Source organism: Panthera tigris, chromosome C1 (genome assembly GCF_018350195.1).
Source record: "Panthera tigris isolate Pti1 chromosome C1, P.tigris_Pti1_mat1.1, whole genome shotgun sequence".
NCBI lineage: Eukaryota > Metazoa > Chordata > Mammalia > Carnivora > Felidae > Panthera > Panthera tigris.
This window is the reverse complement of record NC_056667.1, coordinates 53052152-53071399: the sequence shown is the minus strand read 5'-3', so window position 1 is coordinate 53071399 and position 19248 is coordinate 53052152. Positions and strand designations below refer to the sequence as shown.

The 19248-nt window shown below is 41.9% G+C and overlaps 1 protein-coding gene across 1 annotated transcript in view; it reads left to right on the top strand.

The window, feature by feature from the left end:
• The window catches only part of JAK1 (Janus kinase 1), a 128218-nt gene that overhangs the window by 78186 nt on the left and 30784 nt on the right, over positions 1-19248 (top strand). Inside the window, exons 2-7 of the mRNA XM_042997473.1 lie at positions 455-531; positions 3163-3361; positions 6744-6867; positions 12527-12680; positions 16344-16507; positions 18228-18567. Of these exons, the coding sequence (XP_042853407.1) occupies positions 526-531; positions 3163-3361; positions 6744-6867; positions 12527-12680; positions 16344-16507; positions 18228-18567 (987 nt within the window). The 5' untranslated portion in view covers positions 455-525. The remainder of the gene's footprint in view (positions 1-454; positions 532-3162; positions 3362-6743; positions 6868-12526; positions 12681-16343; positions 16508-18227; positions 18568-19248) is intronic.

Genomic DNA, 19248 nt, shown 5'->3' with positions numbered 1-19248 from the left:
CCCTTTCACCATATCATATGATGTATCACCATTAAATGAGGCCAAGGGCAGACCGGGTTGGGAGGAGGGTAATTCTAAAGGAAATGGAAATGGGAAATAAAAGTGCATAAGTTTGGGGGTCCTGAACTATTCTTCACGGCCTCAGGGGAGAAGTTGTTGACGGAAAAGGCACATGGTCTTCATTTGCATTGGACCGGGCACTCTATGCCAGGAAGCAAAAGTCCCTGGCTTCCTCTGTTGAAGTGGTAAAAATAATATCTTCTTTGATATTCATACCCTACGATGCCTCTCTGTCCTCTCAGTGTCCTCATCAATTTTTTTCCCTTCTTCCTCCCAAATGCTTTTTCCTATCCACTTATGGTTTGGGCTGCTTCCTTAATAAGAATGTCCTCTTATTCTCTGATGCAATTACATCTGCAGTTGATTTATTTATTTATCCTTGTCTCTATCCCAGCTCTGAACGGACTTTGGAAAGTAGAGAAGAAAATCCAGTCAGCTTTTGGAGGACATTGGACAGCCGAATAAATGCAGGTATGTACCTTTGCATATCTTTAAAAAAGGACCAAAAGGAAAATAGCTTTTAAAAAGAATAATGAAACTGATCTTGAACTTGTAAGGATAACCTGTACTTCTATCCTTTCATTTTTCAGTATTGGTAGTTTAATTTTTTTTTTTCATTTCCAAATGTTGAATGTGCTGGTTTAAAAATAAATCTCAAGAGTATAAAAGTATAGGAAGTCCAGAGTAAAAGATAAAGCTCCCTTATAGTCCTTCCTGGATATTCACCACTTTAGCAGTTTATCACATGTTTTTCCAGATTGTGCATATAGGCATGATCAAAAGGGTCATGATATACATATTATGCCTTTTTTCACTTTGTAATATGTCATATATATTTTTCAGTGTTGATTCACATAGCTTTATGTCATCTTTTTAACAGCTGCATAGTATTCTTTTGTGTTGATATTTCTTATTTTGTTAGCCTTCTATTGTCACTTGTATTTTTTTCCTATTATAAATGGTGCCCCACCGTATACGTATATAATCACGTATACTTGCCTGATTATTTCCTTAGAGTGAAAGCGTGTAACACCATCTCTCAATTCTTCCCATGCCATGCCTGTATAAGGCCTCAAGGACAAAGGTGTATCTTACATTATAAAGCAGACTGCAGCTTATTTGTTTTCTGTTTCTGTTTCTCGTTGTAGGGTGGAGTTGGATGCTCAGTGTTGGGTTTTAAACCTTTCTTGCTCAGGGAGCCTGGGTGGTTCAGTCAGTTAAGCATTCAACTCTTAATTTCAGCTCAGATTATGATCTCGCGGTTTGTGAGTTCGAGCCCCACATCAGGCTCTGTACTGATAGCACAAAGAGATTTTCTCTCCTTCTCCCCCTCCCCTACTCACTCTCTCTCTCAAAATATAGAAACAAACTTAAAAAAACTTTCTTGCTTGACAGTTGATCTGAACCCTTAAGGTAAGTTATGAACTTAGTCTTTCAGCCTGATCTGGTTTTCAGATTTATTTTGGAGGTGAAACAAGTAAAATTGAGTGCCTCTTAGTTTGTAGCATTGAGGCCTATCTGGTTCATGTCTCTCCTATAAGTATCTCACCTTTACCAGGGCGGCTAATAAACGAGCTCATGAATCTGGTGAAGAGAGCTATGTGACTTGTTTTGAGGAGCTTCCTTGGGCCATTCTGCAAGCACCCTTTAAATGTAAGGCTCTGTGCTAGGTACTGGGGAAAAAGATGAATGACACAGTCCTTACTCTTAAGGAACGCCCAGCATAAACCATTGAGAGAGAGAAAGACAGACACATGAATAAGATGGTCATAATCCAGTGTGGTTAGTGCAGTGAGGTGAGTTTGGGAGAGGGCATCTAACTTAGGGGATGGGATGGAAGTTCATAGGCATTTCCTGGAGGAGGTGATGTCCAAGCCGAGTTCTAAAGAAAATTACAGTTTTTCATGAAAAGATGAGGTGGGAAGGTATTCCTGATAGAGAAATGAGTATGACCGAAGGCAGGAAGGTGAGAAAAGCAGAATGGGGTGGGGCGGGGGGGGGGGCAGTAGGAGTAACCAGAACAATGGCAACTTTGTAGGTTTCAGGCATGAAGTAAGAGGCTAGGAGTGATGGAAGATGAGGCAGAGAGGCTAGCTGGCAGCTGATGGAGGACCTCTGTGAGGAGTTTGAGACTGCTCTTATAGACTAATGGGGGCTTTTGGAGGACCTGATAGGTGTTACAGAGATACTACTTTGAGGGCTAAGTGAAGGTTGGCTTGGCAGGCAGTAGGAAATTAGGAACCTGGTGTCAGGGAAATTAGTTTGTAGGCCACTGGTGTTGGAGTGAGGGGAAGAAAGATGTTCCTTTTCCTTCCTGGCCTTGTCTAAGCTAAGTTGCTGGGGCTGGCTCTTTGATCCTAGTTGCCCTGCCTTTAGAGGCTCAGGTGAAGGACTTTTGCAAGTTTCTCACCAGCAGGTTCTGGCCTCTTCAGAGCAAGGCTTCCAGCCCTCATTCTGCTGCCACACAGTGCTGCCCATCTGCCTGCCTGCCAGTGGAGTGATGAGGACTTGGCCCCGTTCAGTAATTTTCGAGACCCTTCCATATGGCTCATGAACATGAATTGGTGGTCACTTGGTGTGTACTATCTGTGAGCCAGCCCTGGGCTAGGCTCTGGAGACAGGAAGATAGATAAGACGCGGTTCATGCCCTCCCTGAGCTTGCAGTTTAGTGGGAGATAGACAAAGTTAAAAGACAATGTGATTCGTGCCCTAGGTGGGCTCAGAAGTGAGATGATTCCAGTAGAGGTGGCAGCATGAGTAACATTAACGTGAGCGCTTCCAGAACGAGCCACGTTTTTCAACTACAACTTGTGTGCAGATAGAGAAAATAAATCTAGGCCATGTCTAAAATTATTCTGATTTTTGAGAATATGGTCTGGTCATAATGAATTAGAGTGTACAATTGATTATCCTCATAACTATAATGGATAGTTTGACCTCTCGTAAGTTCGGATGCATTTGATTTTCCGAGAGGGAAGGGGCAGTAGGAAATTACCTGCTTGAGAGGTATTTATGCTTACTTACCTTCCCAGCATTCTCTTTTACCACTTGACCTTCTAGCACATAGAATGACCACGTGGTCTCGCTTTCCTTCCACTACAGTATCTAAATATAAAAGAGGACTGCAATGCCATGGCTTTCTGTGCTAAAATGAGGAGCTCCAAGAAGACGGAGGTGAATCTGGAGGCCCCCGAACCAGGAGTGGAAGTGCTCTTCTATCTGTCCGATAGGGAGCCGCTCCGGCTGGGCAGCGGGGAGTACACAGCAGAGGAGCTGTGCATCAGGGCGGCGCAGGAATGCTGTGAGTACGGGCTGCTGCCTGCTGGCCCGGTCGTGTGTGGTGTCCCTGAGCCTCGCAGCTCTGCTCTGTGTGGGCACGCGTGGGCTCTGGCCTGCCTCTGCCGCTCACGTGCGTTTCACCTTGGGCCAGTGGTTTGAATTCTGAGGGTGTTACTTTTCACTGTCTTCATGGTGAAGTGACTTATTCCTGCTCTGTCACTAATGAGCTTGGGGTCCCAAGGAATGAGGCTTTTGCCTTCTGTGGAGGCGCAGTTTTTATTTCCCCTACAATCTGGAAAATTGGAATACTATCAGCACTAAATGAGTAAAAACATCTGGCACAAAGTTGCAAGCTATTCAATAAGGGGCATCTCTCAAGATCTGAAAGGCTGTTCAAAACTTCTTCAGAAGGGTGGAATCCATCCTTTGGCTGCTGTAACCTGCTTCCCCTTTGTGATGCTGACTTGAAGTGAGAACTCGAGTGTCACTTTGTGGCTTGGTCAGACTGCCAGATTGTAAAAAGGGCAGTGAGGCTGTGAACAACATGGTCTTTTTCTTTCTTTTTTTTTTTTTTGCAAGTGAGCCTGTCTTTCTTGAGTTAGCCTGTTGCCAAATAGGAGAAGGTGAGAAACCAAACTGAGTAACAAAATGAATCTCCTTTAAATCTTGGGGTCAGTGACAGTTTTTGTCTACCTACTTTTAAATGACAAGTAAAGTTAAATTATAGAAACTTAAAGATCTAATCCACTGGGGTTGTGGCAGCAATTGTATCAATGTAAATATACTAAAATTCATTAATTGTACACTTAAAATGGGTAGACTTTATGATATGTAAATTACATCTCAATAAAGCTGTGGGTTTTTTTTGTTTTTTTTTAAACAACTCACGATGATTAACTGTAATGGCAGACGATGTGATCCATGCTTAATTTATATCATCTTTAGCCCTCAGGACAACTCTATTGGGATAGTATGAACATTTCAAGAGTTACCTACCTAGTTTGTGATAACAGCTTGTCTAGAAACCCCTTTTTCTTTCTGATATATATCTTTCTGTTTCCAATGCTTTAAATACCAGAGTTCCAATAAAAGGGGAGAGGTTGGTGCTACAGGGAATAAAATTGGCTGAGCTGTATAGATTATGAGGTTCATGCCCTTATATTATATTCTAAAGTTATTTTGACTAGATAGCAAAGTATAAAAGGAAGCATCTTTAGACATTAGCTTTAAAAGTATTTGTAATTAGCAAAACAGCTAGATGTAAATTGATGCTTCTAAAGTATTTTTTTAAGGTGTTGTGTTTTTTCTCCTTTCCCTTGAGGTTTGGTTTTTATAGCGTTTCTTCTGTTGACCCAGTTTCTTACCATCATATTTGTACAGAATTGTTGGGCTGCAGTTAATGAGAGATCAAGGGGCTGCTGCTAAAGGAGACGAGGAGAGAGCCTGAGCCCACAGGCAGATGCAGCCACTGAGTCTGCTGTAGCTCTGGGCTCAGGGCCAGGCAGTGTGGGGCAGCAGTTTCTAAGCCCAGTCTGTAGAGAATGAGGGAGCTCTTTTATAACTGACTCAGGGGAATGTTGCAAACATTTATTAATTTTAAAAGTACATGAATACAGAATGCCACATATTATTAGAACTCTCATTATTATTATAGTAAGTGATATTGGGAGGCAGTTGTCCAAAAGTGTATGGTCCATTTTTGTTCTTTCAGCTCTCATTCTTTCACCTCCTCAGTAGCTCTATCTTGGTTTGAATCTTAACTTTTACTGAGTAGCCCTGAATCAGACTAAATCGCGGGAGGCCACAGTTTCTTCACCTGTAAAATGGCAAAAATATTAATTACGTCATTAAGTGTTAGGATGAAAAGATAATAAATGTAGAGCGTGTCAGCCTGATGCCTGACACTTAACCCTCAGTAAATGTTAGTGTTGTTGTTACCATTATTCTGTACTTTTGTATAAAAAGCTTTGATCTTTTATCTTTGATCTTCCTGTTTTAAGTACTAAAATTTTAGAATCAGACCTGTGATAGAATACACACAGATTCATGATCACAAATAAGTTATGCTTCACTATGTATGTGTCAGTGCCCATTCAAGTATGAGTATGTATAAAGAAAGTCTAGGCTTCCAGGCCAGCCCACAAAGGCCAATTCACGGATGGAAAACTATATAGTATACCCAAAACATAGTCCTAACAGTACTGGATCTAAAACTCATTTGCTCTTGTTCCCAAGAGATGATGCCCTTTGAAGTTTACTCCCTCTTCTCTGTTACAAGGAGGAATAACCTCTGGAGGGGTTACCCCAGATATCTTGAGAGGCAGGAATCAAGGAGTTCAGCGAGATGTCAGCATGCCGAGGCATCTGTCTCTTTTTCGCTCGGTGTGTGCATTGGAGAGAGTTCGTGCCTGGACGGGCCGAGCCTGGGAAGATCCCTGTCAGTGTCAGTTGTGCTCCAGATATCTGATTTGGGAAACTCCTATTACCTCATATTTTCATATATTTTTTGGTTAGGTTGCCTGTATCTTAGTTTGAGGCCTGGTCACAGATGAAAGTATCAGTAGTAATTATTTGCAATCACCTTCTCTGCTTCCCCCATGCTTTTAGATTACAGGTCTGTGTAATTTTAATTATGGGCTCAGAAGTGAATTGGAAAGGTGCTTTCCTGGCTTTATAACCTCCTTTATCTCTCTAGTTCTTCTTGTGTCAAAGGAGGCAGTTGGTGGGGCAGGGAGACAAGGGAGCACTATTGGACTACTTTTGTTAAGCATATATCTTCTTGTGAGTTGGCTACTAATAAAAAATATGATAACTATACAGAGTACTTACAAGGTGTATCTATTAATGGTAACAGATTTTTATCATTGACAAAAATCACTTTGGTTATTTATTCCAACACATGATTTTATGTGCTACTGCCAGGAACGCCTTTGCATGTAATACATAATCACAGTGTTAGAATTGTTTAAACATTTTCTGTAGGAGACGGATTGGGGGTTTCCCGAACTCCAAGGATGTTTCTGACTATGATTAGCAAGGTGCGCTTCAGGTGGGATCTGGGAACCTCTCAGCTCACGTATTTTTTCTTTTAAGTAGGATTTGTTAAGACTGTCATAGACACCGTGATGAGAAACATTGTTAGACTTTTGTTGTAAAATGTTTTTAATCTGGTTTGTCAGGAGCTATAGTATATATTCCTGGGGAGCCATAGTTGTTAATTATCATGATTAAAACTGCCTGACTGAATATGGTTGGAAGTCATATTTACCCTAAGAGGATACAAAATGTGACCTAGATTCTTTGGATAAGAGAATTTCTTGTCTTTGTGTATATCATGCTTTGGAAGCAGATGGCCTAATGTATCTATCTTTAATTTTCTGATACGTGTTTTACTTTTTCCCCAGGTATCTCTCCTCTGTGTCACAACCTTTTTGCCCTGTATGATGAGAACACCAAGCTTTGGTACGCTCCGAATCGCACGATCACAGTTGACGACAAGACATCACTCCGGCTCCACTACCGGATGAGGTATGGGTGCCTGCTTGGCTTCCTCTTGCAGGGGGAGGATGACAGTTAGCTTGGAGGCCTGAGTCACTTACTAAGAAGATTTGTAGTCATTTTGTAATTGGTAAGTTTTATATTTGCTTGGTATGAGAAAGGACTTCTTCAGTATTTGGAATGCAATTCAAGATGAATTTGATCACTTTGCCACATTGTAGAAAAGAAATCGTTATGATGCAGAGGGTATTTTGAAAAGAATTAGTGTACTATGGCAGAGTTTTTCAAGTGATGAGTCATGGTTATGAGTTTAATTTCATGAGTTGTGACCAGAATGTTTTTGAAAAAAGAAACAGGCAAGAATAAGTAATATCAGCATATATACATATCCCAAGAATATTGTTTTAAAACTCCTGTTTGAGATATGCAATTGTATATACCAGCTCATGATACAATAAAATATTTCTTCTTAAGAGTTGCAGCTAAAGAGTTTGAGAAGCACTGCCTGAAGTGGTTCCCTATAAATTCCAGGTTGCTGTTGCTCTCAAGGGGTAGATGTTTTGATTGACTCCCTGAGAATTTTTGCCTAGTGGGTGGGACTCTCATTTTTCTTCTGATGGGTATTGCCTTTTCTCTTGTATTGTAGACTTCCTTAAATGTCACATAGTCTCCCAAGGTGTCATAGGCAGTCACTACTTCACTGTAGTGTCTTGAGTTGATAAACATTTTTGCGCTGTTACCTAGAATTGAAAATGTTTGTTAGATACTAGTTAAGCACAACTGAGTGTGCTTTTAGCAAAGGAGCTTATAAACAGGGTGAATACTTTTTGAAAAGGATCTTGACTTACATAGATGTGATGAAACCGGCAGTTGCTGATGGAACGTAGGGACCTGCTGGAAACACCCTCAGGGATCTCAGAGCCTCTCCATGGTAGCTTAGATGCTGCTTCCTTCGGGAAGTTGGTGGAGTTGCTAACATTCTAGAATGGTCTGGGTGTTTTTCTCAGCAGCAGTTGAACCAGATCTGCTTTCTTTGATAATCATTCTAGGGCTGACTATTTTTTTCTTTTTGTACTCACCCAAGGTCTCACCTTAAGAGGAGAGGTGTGTACCATGTGAGATTTCTCGCCCCAGATTTAGGGAGACATTCACCCCACCCAGCTGAGCCTTCTGACTATATTTGGATTGTTTTTCAAAGTGTAATCTTGCTTTCTGTGGCCTGGGGGTTGTCTGTGTGAACCAGCATTGAAACGTGTTATTTGCAGCCGACAGTCTAGGAAGGGGGCATGTCACCGAATTCTAGTTCTTTCCCTCTAGGTTTGTCTACTTGGCTCAGAATTTGGAATGGTAGAACTTGGGACTTGGATAAGACCTGAATTTACCTAGTTCAAGTATTGTTAATTGTTTAGGGGCGAACTGATGTCCACAGTGGAGAAGTGAGTTACACAAAGTCACACACCTAGTGAATCCTCTTGTCCGCCCCAGAACCCTCCTTGAGGCACTCGTCTTTGTGGATTGTGCCAATACCTCACTATTAGGGGCTGTCTTTGCCTCCTCCCTGTTCTGTTAGCTGCCAGGAAGTGCACAACTACTTCATTTTTGGCACCTTGACTTTGTACCTGACATCGAGCTTCAACAGGATATTGCTTTGTTACCACAGGCCCTTTGAACTTGGAAGGAAAGATCCCACCCTAAGCTAAATCATTTGCATTACAACAAACTACAAAAACTTTGAAACCTCCTAATGTCACCACTGTAAAAGGTGTCATATGAAAACAAATGTTGGCGACTATTTCAGTGGAATCCCAGCTCTATTTTGGGAAACACTCTGCTTCAATTATGAGATTCTGTTTTTGGATCATGATTTTTAATGGTTATTATTTTATAATGTGTCTTAGTATAAGATAAGCATATTCTTTTTTATGAAAAAGAATATTTCCTTTTTCATTCAAATGAATTTCACTATCTGTTAGTAGAGTTCTGTAGAAACCTAAGGAGAATTCCTTGTGTATAATATCTAAACATAAACTTAGAATATGCAGTCATCTGTAATATAATTTTCTCAAAGACTTGCAAGGAAGTCGTATCTCCTTGATAGGTCTGTCTACCTCTCTCCCCCTCCCTCTTCCTTCCTCTGTCATTCCTCCATGCCATTCTGAAAAGGAATCTACACAGCTATCACACTATATTTATTTATGCCATTCTTTATTTTTTTCCATTAGCATGTTCCAATCCTAGGAATTTGTGTGTGGCCCCAGTTTGATGAACATCTTGATGATTAATTTTAAAAAGGAACGTAGAGCATCTTTCCATGTGTCTGTCGGCCATCTGTATTTCTTCTTGGAAAAATGTCTTTTCATGTCTTCTGCCCAGTTTTTAATTGAGTTATTTGTTTTTTGGTTATTTGTGTAAATTCTTTATTTTGGATCTTAATCCCTTATTGGATATATCATTTGCAATTATCTTCTCCCATTTAGTAGGTTGTCTTTTTGTTCTGTTGAGGGTTTTCCTTCCCTGTGTACACCTTTTATTTTGGTGTAGTCTCAATAGTTAAATTTGTTTTTGTTTGCCTTGCTAAAGGAGAAAAGGGTTTCTGTGGCTGATGTCAAAGAGGTTACTGCCTGTATTTTCTTCTAGGAATGTTACAGAATTGTTGAATCATTGTACACCTGAAACTAACAGAACACTGTATGTTAATTATACTTGAATTTTAAAAACATAGAGTGTCTGTCTTCAGTGTACCTTCTAGTTTTGTCTTATTAGGGTAAAATTAGGAAGGTGTTGATTTTGGTAGTCACTGATTTAAAGGCTTTTGTTTTTTGTTTTGTCATCTTATTAAATAGAAAGCTGTCAGCCTTTGACTATGGGCAATTTCTAGAGATCCAGCCTTGTTTTAGGCTCCTTTCAACCTTTACGGAAGTGATGGAGCCGCAAGTTAGTTTGATCTCCTCAGCCTTATCTTGTCTGAACATCTTGCCAAAAGATTTCCAAACTGAAGCTGGTCTCACAGGGCTCAGATAACAGCCTGGAAGAATGTTTTTGTTCAGACCCGACTGGAGATTGTGTTTTGCCCAAAGGGAGTATGTTGGGCCCTTGATTTACCAGGTCCAAGGACTCTTTCTCATAGAGACTCAGTGGGATGTGGCAGAAGAGGACCATGCCTTGGACCGGTTCAGGGAAAATCTGTCTTCATTGCTTCTCTTTCAAACAACCTCCTGCATCCTAGAGACTCTTACTTTTCCCAGGTACCCTTCCATGTTGCACATAATTCTCATCTTCTCACCACCTTCCTCCACTACCAAAAGGAATGTACCTGTCGGCCTGCCCTTCGGGGAGAGCCCTGCTTTGTTTGTTTGTATAAAGAGTACCTGGCACAGGGTAAGTGTTCGCAAGCCCTTAGTTACTGTCTTCATTGTCCTGTTCGTTGCCTTTTCACCTGTCTCCTTCTAGACAGATCCCGAAAACTTCTAGTAGATATCTGGTTATTGTGTGAATGATGAGAACTCTCCATTTTGGACTTGACTCAGTAGCCAGAGGAGTTGGCTGTGTCCTTGTCAATTTTCTTTCTGCCCCAATGTCAGATTTTCCTGTATTTGCTCAGTTGGTAGAGCCAGTTCACCCTTACTTCCTGCCTATCTTGGATCGCTGATCCTGGCTGAGTCCTCCCATCCTGTGCTCCGTCTGTCCTTGAAAAGTAGATTCTTCAGTCTAGGGATAGAAGTGCCAGCCTCTTTATCAGCAGATAGCTGTGGGCACCCGATCCCCTCTCACATAGGAGAGTGAGAGGACAATCCCACAGCTGTGGTTTATGCTGCATGTGGGCTCCTGGATATGTGTTCTTTCTGTGTGTGAGTGAGAGCTACCAAAACCCACAGTCAAATTCTCAGTCACTTTCATAAGTCATAGGGAAGATGAGGTGTATAGAATCCCTGAAAGTTCTAAAATACTGATTTTACTTTTATACTAACTTCTGTATCCATCCTTCCCTCACCATGTTAATTGCTACTCCCTGAATTTGTTCATTCATTTCTTGTTTATTCATCTGACAATGATGTGTTAAGCAACTGTTATTTGCCCGGAGATTCAGTGCTGAGCAAGACCACTGAGGCATCTGCCTTCACAGAGCTCATAGCGTTGTCCAGACTATTGCCATAGGCATCTGATTTGGTCTCTGTCATTTCAGTCCATCTTCCATTGGGCTTTCTTCCGGGGCATCCTGTCTCACGTGATCTTGCCTTGCCATCTCCTCTGCCTGCTGTGTCTGGTCCAGGCTCTAAAGCTTGGGATTTATTTATTCTGGCCCCAACTTCCCTTCCCAACCCTTTCTCCCTTCCCCTGGCAGTAGAGGATGGTTTTTCCCTTGTTTGGCACCTCATCAAAGACTCCCTTATGTCCAGGGACATCTTATCTATTGGGCACAGTGCCTAGGGCTCATAATATTTTTAAAGACTCAGAAAAGTGTTTTAATTTCATTAAAACCAGAAAAAGAAATCCAAGCTGGATTATATTTATCTTTATATCAATGTGGTTGTAAAATACAACTTTTAATATTTTTTTTATGAAGGAAGGAAAAACTGGCCTCCATGAAAGTCACATTCTAGTCCCACTTATGAGACATGCCCCTTATATGTTTCTTTATTGTTATTGTTGGATTTGACTGGTTGCCATGTAGACATATAGACAAGGAACTCACAAGAGTATGGAGACCAGGCCCTTTGAATCCCAGCCTGGCAAAAGGGCCTGCCATGTGTAGGCGTTGCAAATACAGCTCAGTGACAGATGTCTGAGTTTAGTGGCAGCACTTTTTTGGGAGGAAATTTTATTTGTTGCTTCTTTATGCCACGGTGGTTTTGCCAGCACACAGGCACGTCAAGGGAGAAAGACCCAGGTACCAGTTGAATCTGTAACCTATAGATGGCCTGCACCAGCTTGGCTCAGTCACTTTCACACACTCAAGAACTCACTGCATTTCCCCTACAGGTGGCAGAGGCATGTAGTAGTTAAGAGAAGTGGCTTGGGGTCAGTTCACCTCACCTTTTGGAACCTCTGTTTTCCTTGGCTGTAAAATAGGAACAGTGAAACCTACCTTGAGCAGTTGCTGTAAGGATTAAATGGCATGAAGTGCTTATTAATTTTATTCACAGCACTGCAAGCTGCCGCTTGTAAGTAGTGCTCATGTATTTCTTCTATTTGTAACTCTATTCATTGTAAGATAAGCCATCAATTAAATAACAGCAGTCTGGGAAATAGGAAGCACTGCCACATTAACTGTGCATCTTGATTAGACAACGAAGCTACATTTTCTTGAATAGAAATGTTAAAATGTCAATTAAATAGGTCTTGGATTCAAGGCAGGATAGCATTATTAAAGGTAAAGGGAGTTGCTGGGCCAGCTCTTGCACCTAGTCAGCATGTTTTCCTATTTAGGAAGACGTAGTGGAAAGTCACTTTATCTCCTTGAGTCACTGACAGGTTCTGGCAGGATGCTGTTCACAGAGTGCTTGTAAGAGCGAAAAGAAAAAGGACCTTCTAACCAGTGACGTGCTATACAGTGGAAAAGCAAGCAAACGCTTCCTTTCCAGGGAAATTTAGCCTCCGGCATTGAGCACTCTGGGTACAACAAGGACACCTCTCCCATGCATTCGAATGTCCCCTTCCCCAAATTGACACTTATCTTCCTGCCTTCTAGGTTCTATTTCACCAACTGGCATGGGACCAATGATAATGAGCAGTCTGTATGGCGACATTCTCCGAAGAAGCAGAAAAATGGCTACGAGAAAAAAAAAGTTCCAGATGCAACCCCTCTCCTTGACGCCAGCTCCCTGGAGTATCTGTTTGCTCAGGTGAGAAGTCTGGGCCCGGGAGAAGCTGGAGGGCCTGGGATGGCTGAGGCATCACAGGTTCAGACCGCCTGGTGTGGCTGGACTCATTGGTGGCTAGGATGTTTTATGGCCTCCTCTCCTGCTCTGCTCTGTCTTATGGCTGTCCTTGCTGCCCTAGGACTTGCCCAGAACGAGGAGGGAAGAGGCAGCAGTTCGGCATCCCAAGGGGCTGGTTGTCCCACTTGGGGATTTTCGAGGCATCGCTTCTTCCCTGTTCCTTTCTTTTTCCCCTACCTCCTATCATTTCACTTCTCATCTGCAGTGCCTCCCGTGGAGAGAGCAGAGGGAAGCTGCAGGTGAGGGAGGATGTAGTTCAGTGGGGTGAATGGGGACATCTCAGCAGTCAGAGTAACGTTTGGGAAGGCAGGAGGTGGCCGCTCTGAGTCACAGCGGTAGTGGGGTGGGAAGATTAGACACTAGATAAAAGCCAGAAGAGAAGTTAGAGTCCCTGAATTGCATTCCCCAGAGATAACCAGCGTTTTTGGTGATCTGCTTCCTGATGTTACCATGCAGGTATATATTGTGTACCGTGTAGTTTTTTGAAAATACCCTATAATTTTTGTAAACTGCTTTTTTGTCCATTCTATTGATGATCCTTCAGATGTCAGTTAAAAATATAAATCTATGCTGTTTTAATGGCTTCATAATCATTCATTCATTCAACAAATATTTACTCCTGTGTACTCTTTGCTGAGGCACTGCAGATACTATGGTGAACAAGACAGATGTGGTCTCTGCAAGCAGCAGATACAAAATCAAGCTGGGCAAACAGAAAACAAGTAAAATGATACATATGGAACACATAAGAATGGTCAGAAGTGCTATGAAGGAGAAAGCTTTTGTGATAGAGAATATAGGGAGGAGGTTTGATTGGGAAAGTCTGATTTAAATAGTGTGATGGGAGAAGGTCTCTAAGGAGGTGACACTTCTATGAATCTGGAAGAAGAAGGAGTCTGCAGTTCTAAGGAAGGAGAGGGGAAAATATTTCTTCTCCATTAGAGCAGTTTTTCAGTAGCACTACTGACATTTTGGGCTGGATGGTTTTTTGCTCTGAGGGACTGCCCTGTGCGTTGTATGACATTTACCCACATTCCTGGACTCCGCTCATTAGATGCCATCTCACCAATTGTGACAATCAAAACTGTCTCCAGACATTGCCAGATCTCCCCTATGGGGCAAAATCTCCCTGGTTGAAAGCATCTGATAGATAGGGAACAGAATGTGGGAAGACTGTGAGGCAGGTGGGAGCTGAGAGGAGAGTCAGTGTGGCTGGAGGAGAGGAGGGTGATGGGAAGGAGTGTTACTGGTGGGGCCAGCGAGGAGCAGATCATGTGCCACGTTGGTCCACGTGAGAGAAGATGCTGGTTTGGCTTAGTGGTGGTGGCAGTAGAGTTTGGAGAAAAATGGTGGACCTACAATTAATTCTGGAGGGAGAATTGATTGGATTTGCTGATCAGTTGGCTGCGCAAGGGGAGAGAATCCGAAGTATCAAAGGTGATTTTGAGGTTTCTGTTTTGGGCCTTGTTTGATAGATAATGGAGTCGTTCCCTAAGTAGAGAAGGCAGGGAGGAGCAGGGAGGAGCAGGTTGGAGAAGGGTTGGGAATGAGGCATTCTCATTTGGAGATGCCTATGGAGAGATTTCAGGTAGGAAGTGAGTATGAGGCTGTTGTCCAGAGGACAAGCCCTCATTTATTAAACTCGCCTCCTCTTTCTGGACATTTTTTGTTTTTCTTAAGTTTCCCCTATTAGGCTGTCACTGTTACAGTAACAGGTTGTTGTGAACAGCCTCCATATGTGTTTATAGATGTGTTCTATTTCTTTAAGATATACTTTCACGTGTGATTTTTATGTCCCAGTTACATTCCATTGCACAGCTTTAGTTTCTGGCCAGAAAACTGGCCATTTTCAGATTGATCGTTTTTTATTCAACCTCCCAGCTTTATATATTCAAAGGAATAGTGCACCATACTTCAAGAATAAGTATTGCATTAGAATCTGACCTCTCAGAGGTTCAGGAATGAGTTACTTGAGGTGGTTGTACAGTGATATTTACAGAAAATCACAGCCAATCAAAATAGTTTCAGATTCTGTTCTGCTTCTTCACACGTTGCCAGCAGAGATGATTCTTGTTGGTCCTTAGTAGTTTGTGGAGGTTGACGGTGTCCTGTTCTTACCGGAGAGAAATAAATCCTATCTGGGAAAGAAAAACAGCTGCAGTGAGAACCCTCCATCCAGAAACCACTAAACTAAAGTCCCTTCAGAGAAAGTGAGTGTCTCACTTATGTGGAAACAGCACCCCTAGATTTCACACTACCTCTGTTCCATCGAGAGAAAGGCTAAAGATTTCAGTGTGCTTGACATTAGTAAAGTTGAGTGGCTACAGCACAGTGTTGATGAACCATAGCCCTGGAGTCACATCTAGGTTTGACTTTCCCCCACCACTTCCTGGGTCCCAGCTCCCACGGCATTCTGTCTTTCCACTTGACTTTGTTCTTTATAACTATATTATATTATATAGTTCTATATTAAAGAACTATATTAAATAACTATATATTAAAGTTCTATCTATATTAAAGAACTATTCTTTATAACTATAACTATATTGATGTTCTATATTCCTGTTTGTTTATTCTTCTCAACATGGAATCTCCCTGAGGTCAGGAACACAGTTTGGCTTACTGCTATGTATACCCCTGGCCCCTAGAATAACATCTGGCCCATAATTGGTTCCCAGTAATCAATAATTACCACATGGGTGAGTGCAGTGATGTAACTTTTGGGTGCCTTACATTCCTCATCTGTTAGGTAGAGGTGATGGATGATGTCAGCACCTACGTCATAGGGTTGTTGGGAGGATTGAATGAAACAGTAAATAAAGGGAACCTAGCCCACAGTCTGGCACTGGGGCTAGGGTTTCACAAAGGGGAGGTAGCACTGACATCATCATTACTCTGTACAAGACAGGTGGTGTACTTGTACTCTGTATAAGACAGGGACTGCTCTTTAGCTTTTTTGTTTTTGAAGCCCTCACTGGGTCTTGGAATGCTGTGCACCTCCAACGGGGGCGGGGGGCGTATATTTTGGTGATATGTTTCACTACTAGAAACTTAACCAGCAGGTGTCGAAAAACTAGTGTGGCAATGATTCACTTGCCCTTTTTCTAACTCACCATCAGAATGAGGTGTGATGTGCTGTCAGTTATACAGCCAGTGCCTAGGCTAGGATATCTCAGTATATGTTTGTGGAATTAACGAGCCAACCCCAGCCAGGTGTCACCCTCCCTTGCCCTGGTGCTGTCCAAGCCCAGAACGTGGTGCTGGCCACGGTCATTTATAGGATAAATCCTGCGAAAGGGCTCCACGTATTTGTGCTATTCAGCAGCAGCTCGCATGGTGCTCAGTAAACATTTGTTAAATAAATGAAATTTATTCCTGGGGAGAACATTTCCTGAGCCCCCTTGTGCCCAACTTTTGAGAAGGAGCTTTGGTGCCAGAGAATCTATAAACCTCGTTCGTGTCATTGCTGTTTTTCTGGGTGGCACCTCCGTGTGTGGGGAACCTTTCTCTTAAGACTAGAGACACAGAAAATCTGGTGGTTCATTTCTTTTCACCTCTGCTCCTAAGGGACAATATGATTTGGTCAAATGCCTGGCTCCCATTCGAGACCCCAAGACCGAGCAGGATGGACACGATATTGAGAACGAGTGTCTGGGAATGGCTGTCCTGGCCATCTCCCACTACGCCATGATGAAGAAGATGCAATTGCCAGAACTGCCCAAGGACATCAGGTAAATCTTCCTGCTGGCTGAAGAGTTGATCGTGGGGACAGTGTTATTTTTATACGTTCCCTGACATCTCAGTTTAACCCCTGCCAGTTTTTGGCTGACCCCTGCTCTCTGCAGCGCCTAGATCTTTTTTAGAACATTTATAAAAGGTAGCACAATTACAATCGTGTCTTGATTTTGAACACGGGCTCATGACCTCAGAAATTTGCACTCCGGTGAAAGTTCTAGATGAGCGATACCAATCAAATTGGTGGCCCACATACCTGCCCTTTGCCTCTCTTCCCATGGTGGGCATTGCCATCTGTCACGGTGTTTTTTCCTTTTGTGCCGGAGCTGTCCTGAAATCCTTCTGAGTATTGTTCTACAGGCAGCTACTGTCATCCACAGCCTGAACTAGAGTTCACTAGAGAGCTGTTTATCTGATGTGAAGGATAGTACCTCAAGAAAATGGCATTTATTTAAAATAGCATTCATGATCAAGTCTTTGTGAAGGTGTCGTCAAACTGCATAATTTCTACCTATCTGTATAATATTTGTATGTATGTATTTACCAAGGAGTTTCTGTGAATGTCGTAAAAGAAGACAGATTCATTTTGAAGAACAAGTTAATATAGCTCTTTTATTTGAGATAGGCAGCATGCACCTTCCCATAAGCTTCCTTCTTGTATCTTGCCCTTGAGCAGAGTCTGGAGCAGGTGCCGGGCTGCCCCCTCAGTGATGCAGGGCTGGTTAGATACATGCTGTACTGCTGCTTTCTCTTTTTTCCGTGACTTTTGCTCCGGGTACCTCCTCTTTACTTTTTCATGAGACAAAGGTAAAAAATGACAGCTCTCCTCTGATCTTCCTCTCTATTACATTAATCTGAAATGTCACAATATCTGTTGGGGAAAAATTCTAAACTTTACAATTTTCCACTGTCATGAAACCATTCGTGCAGCAGGGATTACCCAGGGCCAGATGCTGTCTCAGGCCTGAGAGTATTAGGCAGACTGGTCTCTCCACTGGTTTGGTTTCCAGTTTGTTCTTTCTTTCATGGGTGTTCATACTGTTCTTAAAACCGGCTCCTTCCAGCAGTCTGTCAGTTTGTCAAGACTCTTGTTAGTCATACTTTCCTGTTAGCACCCGCATAAGTAATTGATCGTTCAGTTTCCTTGCCAATCCATTTAATTCTTCTGGGACACTTCCACATGGCAGACACGAGGTCTTTTATATTTAATTGGATTTTATGTGTTTTTCCCATTTCTTGTAAAAGCAATATGTGATCTTTATAGAAAAATTATAAAACCTAAAAGTAGAGCCTACAGAGCATCTATAATCACTCTTGCCTCCTCTCACACCACCTTCTAACTGATGCTGAATCTTAATAACATTTGATATGAGTACTTAACGTGCACAGGAACAGTGACGCTGGCAAGCAAAAACACAGATAAGTCAATTTTGCTGCCTCCCTTTGCAACCCAGAAAATTGGATGATACTTGTAGGAATTCCCATCTCAGTACAGTCTGTGAACATGTGCTTTTCTTTCTCTTTCAGTCCCTGTTCACCTCCATCTCCTTATGACTTTCAGCCTAGTGCTTACTCCATCTAAGACCCTCTGGGAGCAGGTCCTCCTTTCCTATGGGGCAGTGCATGGAAGGAAGATTTCTAGACTAGGTTGGTTTCTGTACTATTCTATGCTGGCCTGTGCATGACATACAGACATATTTTCCTACTTTGTTTTAGCTACAAGCGATATATCCCAGAAACATTGAATAAGTCCATCAGGCAGAGGAATCTTCTCACCAGGATGCGGATAAATAACGTTTTCAAGGATTTCCTAAAGGAATTTAACAACAAGACCATCTGTGACAGCAGTGTATCTACTCATGACCTGAAGGTGAAATACCTGGCGACCTTGGAGACTTTGACAAAACATTATGGTGCTGAAATATTTGAGACTTCCATGTTACTGATTTCGTCAGAAAATGAGATGAATTGGTTTCATCCAGATGACAGTGGAAACATTCTCTATGAAGTGATGGTAACTGGAAATCTTGGAATCCAGTGGAGACAGAAACCAAATGTAAGTGGTGATAGGTGGCTGGTGGAAGAGACCATCCTGTGTCACATACCTATTCCGTTTATCCTGTTGGGATTACCCATTTGCATGTCCATCACCCCTGTCAGACAAGTGTCTTCAGGTTAGAGACCATGTATCATTCATCTTTTATTGTCTTCACGAATATTTATTTATTCTAAATAAATACTTATTGAGTTCTATAGGGAAATAGAGAAATGTAACAATAACATATATAATATTAATAATAATGGCAGATATTTATTGAGCACTTACCATGTACTAAGTACTTTTCTAAGCATTTTACATGTATTACTCATTTATTCCTTAAAAAAAAAAAAAAAAAAAACAACAACAGAAGAAGAAAGCCTGGAGGGGAGTCCTATTGTTGTCTCTATTCTATAGATGAACACAAAGAGGCTCAGAGAAGTTAAGAAACTTGCCCAAGGTCATAACTAACTAATAAACAATAGTGCCAAGAGTTGAATTTAGACTTCTGGCTCTGTGAGATAGGGTAATTGATTTTGCGATTTAAAGCTACTTTTTTAAGTGTTTGCTGGATGAGGCAAGGGAGCAGAGTGGTTTAAAAGCATGGATTTTAAACCTAAATAGTCCTGGTTCAGGTCCTAGCTCCACTATTTGTAGTTCTGTAGCGTTGGGCGTTCCTTCCCCTATATCAGCTACATA